This window comes from Sarcophilus harrisii, chromosome 4 (assembly GCF_902635505.1).
Source record: "Sarcophilus harrisii chromosome 4, mSarHar1.11, whole genome shotgun sequence".
NCBI lineage: Eukaryota > Metazoa > Chordata > Mammalia > Dasyuromorphia > Dasyuridae > Sarcophilus > Sarcophilus harrisii.
In genome coordinates, this window is record NC_045429.1 from 456,928,059 (window position 1) to 456,940,397 (window position 12,339).

General features: G+C 51.0%; 2 protein-coding genes across 3 annotated transcripts in view; one reads left to right on the forward strand and one right to left on the reverse strand.

Moving 5' to 3' along the window:
• Window positions 1-6,422, reverse strand: LOC116423495 (gastrula zinc finger protein XlCGF57.1-like). The gene is made up of 3 exons (XM_031968186.1): window positions 6,255-6,422; window positions 5,747-5,873; window positions 1-4,577 (listed from the first exon to the last, which is right to left on the reverse strand). The coding sequence occupies exons 1-3, from the start codon at window positions 6,303-6,305 to the stop codon at window positions 2,869-2,871; spliced, it is 1,887 nt and encodes a 628-aa protein (XP_031824046.1). The 5' UTR covers window positions 6,306-6,422; the 3' UTR covers window positions 1-2,868.
• A 2,941-nt stretch (window positions 6,423-9,363) lies between these two features.
• Window positions 9,364-12,339, forward strand: part of LOC100930193 (gastrula zinc finger protein XlCGF26.1) — a 39,032-nt gene continuing 36,056 nt past the window's right edge. The window contains exon 1 of one of the 2 annotated variants that reach the window (XM_031968184.1): window positions 9,364-10,080. The gene's annotated coding sequence lies outside the window, so the exon portion shown is untranslated. The remainder of the gene's footprint in view (window positions 10,081-12,339) is intronic. The other variant, XM_031968185.1, reaches the window with a different exon arrangement.

The following is a 12,339-nucleotide window of genomic DNA, read 5'->3' on the forward strand; positions in this document are numbered from 1 at the left end:
TCGTCTTGTTTTATTATTAACTTTAAAAATATAAACAAACATTTTACATACAAAAAACAAGAGTGTACCCAACATTGACTTTCTATTAAATACTAAGCTGTTCTTTTTAAAAAGTATATATTAAACTCAAAGCAATCATACTAACATTGCTCTAATTCAGTCCTTTTCTGAACTTCTAGTTGTCTTCTTCAGGGCATTTAAAAACATTTGATCGCTCCATCTTCCCTCCTCTGTTCTGTTACCATCTCTATCCATTCTTTTCTCCCCTCCAACCCCTCTCCCCCAAGTAAAAATCCTCCCTTGTAACAAATTGGTATAGTCAGGCAAAACAAATTCACCAACTTATACCTCCACAATACATGCCCTCCTCAGATAAATAACCCACAGTTGTGCTGGATTACTATAATTCCAAGCATTGATCTATATTTATCTGCTAGCCCTTGTATACGTTGGGTTCCTAATTCAGCTTACTTTGCTATTATTTTGTATCGGGTATTTTTTATATCCCAGACTTCCCAGATTTGTTATTACAGCACAGAATCATTCCATTATATTCCCATGTCCCAGTTACTTTAGCCATTCCCCATTTGACAGCATCCACTTTCCAACAGATGTTGTGGACGCTGATGTTGCATTCAAAATGAGCCAATGCAGATGTTCTCTGATATAAGGGATCTTAAGACTGGTCCACATCAGCTTCAAAAGATCTCTTTCCAGCATGAGCTCTCTGGCAAATTCAAGCACCCCACGGGCATCCCCTCTCAATGAAAGTTTTCCCACATTTATTACATTTAAAAGCTTTCCGAGATGAGTGATCTGATGAACACTAAGGTGGGTCCTCTGGCTGAAGCCTTTCTTATTCACTATTTAAAGGCTTTCATTTCAAATAAAATGAGATCTTTGTAAAATCATTTAGCACAGCAAATGTCGGCTGGCATATAGTAGGTGCTTAATAATGCTCATTCCCTTCCACTTCCCTGGTACGAATTATCTGTAGGATTCTGAGTAACCTACTTTCACTGAAGAGTCTCTCACTTTATTTGCTGGCAAAGCTTTGATTTTACACAAGTAAGAGTTCTTTGACAGATAATAAAGATCCTCTCCAACTGAGGCCTTTCCTACGATCATTTTAAAAAAATAAAATCATTATTTTCTGTCTAATATAAGTTGCTGCTAGAAGGTGTCTCTTCTTGAGGTGGCAAACTATTGGAAACAAAGTAGATAGCCAACCACTCAGGGGGGAATGGCAAAACAGGTTATGGTACATGGATGTAATGGAGGTGTTAAGGTGCTATAAGAAAGGGTCAACATGAAAAGTATAGGAAGATCTACATGAAATGAAGGTAAAAGTAGGAAAACAACATATAGGGAGGGAAAGAAAACAACATCTAAACTAATTTATATGAAATTATGACCAGTTTGGCTTTGAAGAAATGAAAGGGTATCTGATTCTTTACAGTAGTAGGGAACTATGAGTGTGCAATGTTGCATTTAATGTCAGATTTTTCAGGTGTTGTTTGATTTTGCTGGATCAGTTTTTTCTTTGGTATAGGGGATGGCTTCCTGGGAGGCCAGGAGGAGGTGACACATTGGGAAATGCAGAAAAACAAAACTCGCAAAAAAATTTTTAGATGATGTCCCCTCCAGCTAAAACCTTGCTCATATTATGTTTAAATGATTATTTTATTATGAAGTTTCTGATGTGTAATAATTCCTCTGCCTAAAGATTTTTCTCAATCATTATATTAAAAAAGCTTCTTTCCAGTATGCATTCTCTGATAGGTAATAAGTTTTGCCCATTGGCAAAAGGTTCTTCCCCAGGATACGTTCTCTGGAAAGTAATAATTTTTTGATATCTTGCTGAAATATTTTTCACATTCATTACATGGAAAGAATTTCTGATGCTCAATACAGCATACAGTGTCCCCTCCAGGAAAAGCCTTTCCCACATTCATAAGACCCAAAAGGCTCATCTCCAGTATGAATTCTTATATGTCTTTTGAGCATGGAAGGTGGGGGGAACTTTCCTGTATTTGTTACATGAGAAGAGTTTTCCTCTAGTATGTATTCACTGATGTCCTCTGACAGTCTTAGGAATGCTAAGGACTATCCTAATAAATTGTTTCCTATATAATATTCAGAGTGCTTCTCTCGAGTATAAGTTATCTGATAACTTTTGAGTATTTTACCCTCATCAAAGACTTGGACACTGTAATTATATTCAAAGGTTTCTCTCTAGTATGACTTTTCTAATAAATGAGAAGGCTTGCTCTCTGGGTTCACCCAGAGTTTTCTGATGAGTGATGAGGTTTTTCACTTCACTGAAAACTTCCTCACATTCCCACATGCAAAGAGTTTCTCTTCAGTACAAGTTCTCTGAGGGCAATAAAGTTTCCCCTCTGGTTACAGTCTTTCTCACATTCATTACTTTTAAAGGATTTCTCTCCCCTATGAACTTTTTAATGATTAATGAGGTGCCCCCTCTAGTTGAAATTCTTCCCACACTGTTTAAAGCCTTTCCTTGATAATTAATAAAGTGCTCCCTCTGGCTGAAAGCTTTCCCACACTCGGTATATTCAAAGAGGTTTTTTTTTCCCTCCTTCCAGTATGAATTCTCTTATGTCTATTCAACCTTCCCCTGATTACTGATGTAATATTCATTAAATTTAAAGGGCTTCTCTGGAGTATGAGTTCTCTGGTGTATAATAAGATCTGACACCAGACTAAAGTCTTTGCTACACATTACATTCAATGGGGTTCTCTGCAATATGAGTTCTCTGATGACTAATAAGATTTCCACTCTCCCCAAAACCTTTCCTACATTCATTACATTTAAAAGGATTCTCCCTAGTATAAAATCCTGGGTGATTAATGGGATGCCCCCTCTGGCTGAAGCTCTTCCCACACATCATATTTAAAGCTCTTCTCTCCACTATGAATTCCTTGATGATTAATAAGGTGTCCCCTCTGACTGAAGGTTTTTCCACATTCATTACATTCAAAAGGTTTCTCTCCAGTATGAGTTCTCTGATGGGTAATAAGGTTTCCCCTATGACTAAAGTCTTTCCCACATTCCTTACATGAAAAGGGTTTCTCCCCAGTATGAGTTCTTTGATGAGCAATAAGGTTTCCTCTCCGTCTAAAGTCTTTCCCACATTCGTTACATTTAAAGGGTTTCTCTCCAGTATGAGTTCTCTGATGAGTAGTAAGAGTTCCCCTCTCCCTAAATCTTTTCCCACAGTCACTACATTTAAAGGGCTTATCTCCATCATAAACATGAATCGCTTCATGATAAATGAGGTGTCCCTTCTGGCTGAAGCCTTTGCCACATTCATTACATCGATAGGGTTTCTCTCCAGTGTGAATTCTCAGATGTCTGTTGAGGCTTCCCCTGCTACTGAAAGCTTTCTCACATTCATTACATTCAAAGGGTTTCTCTCCAGTGTGAGTTCTCTGATGGGTATTGAGGGTTGCCCTCTCACTGAAAGCTTTTCCACATTCATTACATGTAAAAGGTTTCTCTCCAGTGTGAGTTCTCTGATGACTAAGGAGGCTCCCCCGCTCACTGAAAGCTTTTCCACATTCCTGACACACGAAAGGTTTCTCTCCAGTATGGGTTCTTTGGTGGGTAATAAGACTTGCCCTCCAACTGAAGCCTTTTCCACATTCTCCACATTTAAAGCGTTTGTCTCCACTGTGAATTCCTTGATGACTGGTAAGGTGTCCCTTGCGGCTGAAAGCTTTCCCACACTCAGTACATTCAAAAGGTTTTTCTCCACTATGAATTATCTTATGCCTGTTAAGTCTTCCCCTTATACTGAAGTATTTTCCACATTCATTACATTTAAAAGGTTTCTCCATAGTGTGAGTTCTCTCATGTATAATAAGGTTTGACACCAAACTAAAGCCTTTGCCACATTCATTACATTCCAAGTGTTTTCCTCTGGTATGAATTCTCTTATGTTTAGTCAAGATTTCAGTGTAGCTAGTTTTCCCACATTTATCACAATTACAGTATTTCTTTCCAGTATGTATTATCCAATGTTCAGTCAGATTTGATCTTTTGCCACAGGCTGTCCCGTCCTCAATGTGTTCATGTAGTCTTCTTCCAGCATGTATTTTATGAAAGGCAATTAGATCTGAGTGGTAACTGAAGGGCTTCTTATGCTTGGTATATTTAGAAAGGCTCTTCTCTAAGGAGACTATATTGCATATAAAGTGGTTGGGAAAATCTTTCAAGCTTTTTCCAAGTTTCTTATCTTTATGGAGACTTTTCCCCATAGTGCCTTTCTTCGGTATAACAAAGCCTGACCCCAAATGAAAACTTCTCCCCAATGTATTATGATGAAGAACATGCATTTTATTAGGGTCTTTGCTGTAACTAGTTACTAGTCTGGATTGTCTCCTCTGGCTATCTTTCTGTTTCTCTAAAATGACTTTGAATCGCCTCATTTCTCTCTTTTTAGAAGGCTGAGGACTATCCTTTGGCAGGCTTTTTTTATACGATGTTCCTGGGGAAATGCCTTGTACCAGACTGGAATCCTGTCTTTCATACCAGGTCTCTTCAATAAAGGAATCTGAAAGAAACAACAAATTGTCATTCCCCACTATTTGCTAGGCTGAGAGAAAGGAATCCTCTTTAAAGGAAGTTCTAGTTTCTCTGTCTTTTGTTAAAAAAGAATGATGCTCAGCTTGGATCAGGGAGAATAGTGTCTTCAGAAACTGAATCTAGAATGGGTTCTATTCATCATATTGGATACTCTGTTTAGTTCTCAGCTGCCCCATTAAATGAAGGCCATTGATGATTAGTAGGGTATCCACAGGATCAGAGACAGCACAGTCTGCACCTCAAATCTGTGGAGAAAGGAGGAATTTATCGCCAAAAAACCCTAGAAACCAGTAGCCAGTCAGAGGAACTAAGGTTTGTCCTCAGATTATGGGCTTGCTCTGAAGGATCGTGTATCTTCAGATGGTGGGTTGCTGATCTCTCATGAGGAGAAAATAAAGGTATTCCTAAATTGCATTATGAAATGCAAAATCTATCATTTGGAATACATTAAATTAAAAAGGGTTTGCACAAACAAAATCAATGCAACCAAGATTAGAAGAAAAGAGGAAAGCTGGGGGGGGGGGGGAATGTACAACTAGTATTTCTGATGAAGGCCGCATTTTTAAAATATATAAAAATTGACTCAAATTTATAGGAATATAAGTCATTTCCCAAATGACAAATGGACAAAAGATATAAACACAAAATTTTCAAGTAAAGAAATTGTCATTTCTAGTCATATGAAAAAAATGCTTTAAATCACTATTGATTATAGAAATGCATATTAAGAACCCTCTGAGATACCATCTCATATCTCTCATATTGGCTAAGATGACAAGAAAAGATAATCAATATTGGAGGTAAACTAGGTAAGTTGCGACAATGATGTGTTGTTGGTGAAGTTGTGAAATGATCTAACCATTCTGGGTTTTTTTCTGTTTTTGCTAAGGCAATTAGGGTTAAGTGACTTGGCCAAGGTCACACAGCTAGGAAGTGTTAGGTGTCTTAAGGCTGGATTTGAACGCAGGTCCTCCTGACTTCAGGGCTGATGCTCTATGTACTGCTGAAGAGGGACAATCACTGCAAAGGCTGCCTCCCTCTCAGGAACAAGAGGACTAGGGCTTGCACCAGGGCAGGCAGCCGGCAAGCTCTCTGTCCAACTCAGCTCTGCCCTCCCCAAGGGGCCGCCGCGCTTACCCACAGAGACCAGGTTCTGGAAGTTCTCCAGCATCACGTCCCTGTGCAGGGCCCTCTGGGCCGGCTCCAGGATGCTCCATTCCTCCCAGGTGAAGTCCACGGCCACGTCCCGGAAGGTCACCGGCTCCTGAATCAGACACAAGCCTGCTGAGCCCCAGACCGAGCCTGCCTCGGTGTCCTGCTCTCCTACTTGTGGGGGCCTCGGGAGCCTGCTCACACCGGGCTCCCCATGGTCCCCCCGACAACCCTCTCCAAGAATTCCTCCTGACGCCCCAAACCTCCCAGGAGAATGAGCCGGCATCTGACCCCTGAGCACAAAACCAACACTGGCAATCATAGTCCAAATATGGACGCCCTGTAGGTGCCCTAATTGATCCGTCTCCATTACTGACCAAGAGGGAGGGCCCAGGGCCAGGGCCTCACTCGGCCTTTGTGTCCCTGCTGACCCGAGCCGGAAGAAAGAAAGGGGGGTAGGAGGAGAGAAGGGGCGGGAGGAGCCGGGACTCACCTGAAAGGGGGCCATGAGGAAGCCAGAAGTCGGGCCCTCCTTGGCCTCCATCTGCCGCTGGGGAAGAGCAGGGTCTTTACGGGGCTGAGCTGGAGGAGAAAGAAGCTGTGAGGGGCCCAGACCGGCTCTGCCGGGAGCTCCTGGACAAGTGCCCTCCCCCAGCCCCTCTGGGAGCTCGAGAGTCGGGGAGCCCTCTCACAGAAGGGCGGGTCTGCTGAAGGTCTGGGGGCCTCCCCTGTCCTGGCCCCACCCCGGGGACTTTCTGGCCTGGGAAGGACCTGGCACAGGGGAGCAGGAGGACGGGGAACAGGCCCCTGGAGCCGGCACCAGGGAGACCCTGGCGGGGGGAGGAAGCAGGAGCCCCGATGGTGCCGTCCTGCTGAGGAGGTGACTCACTAAGGGCAGGGGAGAGCCAAGGGCCTTGGGGGAAAGGGGAAGGATGTGGCAGGGGTGGGCACCGCTGGGGTCTGTGCAGGCCATGGAGACACCGAGGCAGGAAGGAAGCAATCCTGCCAGGAGGAAGGGGGGAGGAGGGGACAGGGAAAACTGCTGCACACAGAGAGACAGACACAGACACAGACACACACACTGTACACACTGGCAGCCAAAGGAGATGCAAGCTTAAGATCTTTGGTGCTTTAATTCCAGGACATTTTTACTTTTTCAAAGCTTTTCTAACAAACCAACGTCCGGAGCCACTGTTTGCACCACTTTGCCTGTGACTTCCTGGGATTCCCGGCTGTGAAACACATCACCTCATGGAATATTCTCCCAGACGGGGCCCCCTCGGGCCTGGAGACCCGGTCCCGGCCCAGGCTGGAAGCGCAGGGGCTCCGGGGCCCTCAGGCTGCCGCTGCTCTGGGCAGGTTCTCGGCCCCGACCTCCCCGATGCCCCCTGAGCCCCTCCCCCCCTCCCCGGCCCACGGCTGCCCCGGCCTCAGGGGCTCCCCCTGTCGCTCAGGCCGGATGCGCTTTGGCCCTCGGGTGACCCCCGGGCATCCACCTCCCCGGGAGCCCCTCTGGGCTCGGTCAAGTTTATCATTAAACTTTTCAGGGCAAATTGAAGAAAATCAGCACAAACACCAGCGGAGGAGAGAGAGGTCCGTCCGCCTCCGGCCGAGCCCGGCTCCTGCACGGGGAACCACCCCCTGGAACCGCCCCCCTGGGCGCAGTGTTGGGAGGACCTTCCCGGGTCATGCTTCTTGCAGGGAAGAAAGTCGGGCTGGGCCCGGCGGCCAGTAAAAGGGCTTCTGACGCTGCACCGAGGATACAGAAGTGACTCAAGAAGGATGTGGGGCCTGGGGGAGAGATGGGGGGGAGTCGAGCTAAGAAACAAAAGCTGGAGCAATAAGGTGACGCCCCACGGGGGAGGAGCCAGAGGGCAAGGAGAGGAGGCAGCTTGGGTCCAGCTGCAATGAGGGGGGTCTTGAAAGGGGCGGGGACAAGAGTCGAGGGAGCAGGGAGGCTGAGGGAGATGGGGGGCGTGCGCACGCTCAGGAGTTAGCCCCCACCCCCTGCGTGCACAAGGACAAGATCACAGACTGGCTCCCCAGCCTGGGGGCTCAGCAGCGGGCTCGCGCGTGCGCACTGTCAGGACTGAAGCCGGGGGGGGGGGGCTCCCCCCTTCCGCCTGTGGCTCACACAGCAGGGCGCAGGCAGCGCATGCGCAATGACACTAACCGCAGGGCGGGCACCAGAAACTTGGCGATGAGGGGGCGGAGTTGAGGAAGCACGTGCGCGATGACCCGCCCTCTTTGCCGGGCGTTCCTAAATGTTAAGCGATAGGAGGGCAGGGCAGGGGAGGCAGGAGCAGGGGTCGCGAGTGCTCACTTCCGCGCTCACCTTGGTGGCTCCGACGGAGCTGGCAGCGGGGAACGGGGAGCGAGGAGGAAGCGCGACGGTGGCGCGAATCAGAGGTGCACTCAGGGAGGCGGAAGAAATGTTCCCATGATGCATTTCACTCGGCGGGAATATTGACAGCCTATAGTGCCGCAGACCGACTAATCGCAAAACCTTATGGGAAATCGAGTGCGGAAGGGGAAGGCTCCGTCCTGCACGCGAGGGAGAGCCGTTGACTTGGACTACATCTCCTAGGAAGCGCTGCGGCCCTTTCTCGGACAGCGTTGAGTCTGCGCACTGAGCATTCTTTTCCTGCGTTCGATTTCACCGGGTACTTTGCCCGTTCCAGCGTCCCTTAGTTCTCGCCACAATGACCGCTTCGTCTGACCCTCGTGTAACAGACGATTGCATGATTCGCTGTCCCGCCCCTCCCGCGCAAGGCCCCTGCAGTGCCAGGTTCGGCTTTGGAGGTGACTGTAGTTGTTCCAGAACCGAGGGGAGCAGTCCCCGGCACTCTCATCCCTTTGCGGGGCGCTGGCTCTCCCCGGGCCGCCATCTAGACCCCCGATCCTTGGGCTTTGTGTAGGGCCGCCACCTCCGCCTCAGGCTATGCAGTTAGGTCTGGGACTAAGGAGAGGAATCGCTGTCCATGGGAGACCTAGGAAGAGAGGCGGGGCTGGCTCGGGGGCCCCTTGGGGACGTACTCCGGGGCCGTCAGGAGGGGAATCTCTCGGGGATTCGGGAAGAACTCCCACTTGGACCCTGTGGCACAAGAGTTCTCTGCGCCCAGGTCCGGATGGAGGGAGGTTCAGTGGGCGCTCCTCCAGGGACTCGGTGCAAGAGGGGCGTCACCCCTGGTTTCTCCCGCCCAGCTTTCCTGCCCGTCCTTGGGCTCCTGCAAACTGCGGGGCAGGTGCTTCCCTTCTTTATGTCCGGGTTCGGGCACAAGACGGGGGAGTCCCCCGAGTACTGGGGGGCCTTTCCTCCTGGTTCCACTCCTGTTTAACTCCCCAGTGGTCACTGCAAGTCTGGGCGCTGCTCGTGATCCCGAGGGGGTCAATGGCCTGGAATCGAGCTCTTACCCAGGGGGGCGTGGTCAGACGGGCAGAGACTGGCTTCTCCGCAGGGATCGGGGCTGAGGGGAAGCTGGGGTGGGAGTGGGATGGAGACTGAGGCTGTCCTCAGAGGGAGAGGAGGACGGTGCGCAGTATGGGTGTGCTTGTGTTTCGGAGCCTGCCTGGGTGTGGGTGAGCCTACGTGTGTCTATCTGGGGGTGTGTTTGTGTGCACATTTGTGTGAGCCCGCGTGCGTGCGCGTGTATGGCTGCGTGCGTGTTTTCTCTGTGTGTGTCTGAGCCCGCATGGGCGAGCACTGAATGTGCGTCTGTATCTGCGCGCACACGGGCATGGGCGTGTCCTTGGAGTTTGGTGGGTATATATGATTTATGTTATTCTCTCTATCAATGGCGGCCTCGGGGAGACTCATGCCCCCTAAAGGGTTGGGAGTTCGGGATCTGCTCTTCTTGGTCCTGATCCCACTACAAGTGGTCGGGATCCCAAACGAACGGGGAGTTTCAGGGCCGGTGCGCGGGGCTATCGGGGCATTGAGTCACTCAATTATTTGCAACCTAAGGCACCACAGAATGTGGATAGTGCCCGGTGAAACCCCCGCAAAGAATGGAATCTCCTCCACATTCTTCTAGTGCGCAAACTCAACACTTTCCAAAGGGAGCCGCAATGCCTGATGGGAGATGAAGTCCAGGTTAACCACTGTGAAGCGCGCGCAGGAAACCTTCGGCTTCCGCACTCTACTTCCCAGAAGGCTGTGGGGACGGCTGGTCTGCCGCACTATAGGCTGTCAATATTCCCGCCGAGTGAAAAGCTTCATGGGAATATTTTTTTCTGCCTCTCTGAATGCCTCTGATCCGCAGACCGGGAGAGGTTAAAGCGGTAAGCGCGCCCGCCGCCCGTTCCCTCGGAGCCCCCAGGTGAGCGCCAGAGCACAGTCGGGCCGAGTGCGTGCGGTACCTGCCCCTCCGGCCCTTCGCCCTCACTGCCCTTCGGTGTGCGCCTCCTGCCGTTGCGGGGAGCGAGAGCGGGGCACCTGCTTCCTCAACTCCCTCCCCACCATCTTTGCCGCCCGGTCTTCTGGGTCGGGCGCATGCGCGACTCGGCTCCTGCTGCGGGAGCCTGGGTCAAATCGAGGGTGAGAGGACGTCAGCCGTAACATTGCGCACGCGCGGCTCCGTTTTTTGCCGAGGTGCTGGCAAAGTGAGGGCGGGATGCCATTAGCCGTCAGGATACTGCGCACGCGCAAGCCGGCAGCTGCTTCCCTGTTCGTGGGACTCCTGCTGTGACTTCGGAGGTGGCTAAAATGAGGTCTTTACAAAGGTTGTCGTTTCAAATAAAGTTCACGTTTTTAAAGCCACCAAAAGGCTAGGGGCCGTTTTTAGTTTGATAAAAGGGCCTTTATTTTAAATGTGACCCCGATTTGGGAAAAGTCCGGCAAAAGTGTGGGGGTAAGTTTTGGGGCGCGTGGGGGGTGTTGTGGACGGGCGCGGGGGGTGGGGCAGGTGGAAAGGAGGGTTGGGGGGAGCCCGGGGGTGGTGGAAGGAAAAGGGGGTGGAAGGGGGTTTGGAGGGAGGGAAACCCGGAAGGTGGAAAAGGGAAGGAAGAAAGACCCCGGGAAAGGAGGGACAAATGGGGAGGGAATCCCAAAAAAAGGTCCGTCAGGAGGTCCAAAGATGGGCTTGCACTAAGAAAACCTTTCCCCCGGGTCCCCAGGGACTTCTGCAAAGATGGCTGGGCAGGGGCCCCTGGCCAAAGGGTTGCTTTTGATCTTTCCCCAACCGGGGCCATCACCCAGTGAATCTGGGAGACTCATTTTCAATTCAAAATTGAATGAGATTCCTTCTCTGGGATTGCCCTTATGCCCCTTCTAGAGGAGGGTTTGAGACCCCAAATCACCCTCCCACAGTTTCAGGGCCTCAATTTACATCAAATGTATGAGGGTATGTGTGTGTGTGTGAGTGTGTGTGCAGGTGCCCTCTGCCAGGCGCCCTTCCAAGGCCGGAAAGCCCCCAGGGTGGGGCTAGGACAGGGGAGGGCCCCAGACCTTCAGCAGACCCGCCCTTCTGTGAGAGGGCTCCCCCACTCTGGAGCCTCCCAGAGGGGCTGGGGGAGGGCACTGTCCAGAGCTCCCGCAGGCCTTGGGGCCCCCTCACAGCTTTTCCCCTCCAGCTCAGCCCCCAAAAAGACCCTGCTCTTCCCCCAGGCAGATGGAGGCCAAGGAGGGGCTCTGGCTTCCTCATGGCCCCCTTTGGTGAGTCCCGCCCTCCCCCCTCTCCTCCCCGGCCAGGTCAAGGGACACAAAGGCCGAGTGAGTCTGGCCCTGGCCCTGGGCTCTCCCTCTTGGTCAGTAATGGAGATAGATCAATCAGGGCACCTACGGTACATCCATATTTGCACTGTGATTGCCAGTGTTTTTTGTCTCCAATGCCGCCCTTCTCCAGGTTTGGGGCCGGGAGGAAAGGGCCCGGCCCCGGGTTCTTGGAGGGTTTCGGGGAATGGGGAGCCCGGGTGAGCGGCCCCAGGCCCCACCAAGTAGGGAGAGCAGGACACCAGGCAGGCTCGGCTGGGGCTCGCAGGCTTTGGTCGATTAGGAGCCGGTGACCTTCCGGGACGGGCCGGGAAACCTGGGAGGAATGGGATCCTGGAGCCGGCCCAAGGGCCCGACAGGGACGGATGCTGGAGAACTCCAGAACCGGTCTCTGGGGCGCCGCCCCTTGGGAGGGGGCGAGGGGATCATAGGGGTCCCAGTGCTCCCTCAGCCTGACCCGTGAGAGGAGAGCCAGGGATTGCCCCTCCCCACAGAATGGAGCGTGACCTGGTTTCCCAGCTAACCAGACCTTCCGGCCCCTCGACAGATGTGGGATTTAAGCCCCCAATGCTGGGGAAGTCTCTGAGGCCCCCTGTCCTTGTGGGCTCTTTTGCCATTGTTCCCCTGAAGTTCCGGGGCCTTGGGCACCTCCTGCCCGGCTTCCGCTGCCCCGCCAGGTCCTCTTCTCCCCTGTTCCCCTTTCTTGGGAATCCTCCTTCTTTAGATGGGGCCGCTTGGGGTAGGGACTTTAAGGTCCCCTGGGGGTCGGGACGTGAGAACAGCCCCCGGGAAAGGCCCGGAGCCTTCCTGCTTTCAGGGAGTCCTGTCACACGGGAGGGACAACATGCAAACTGCTTAGGGACAAAGG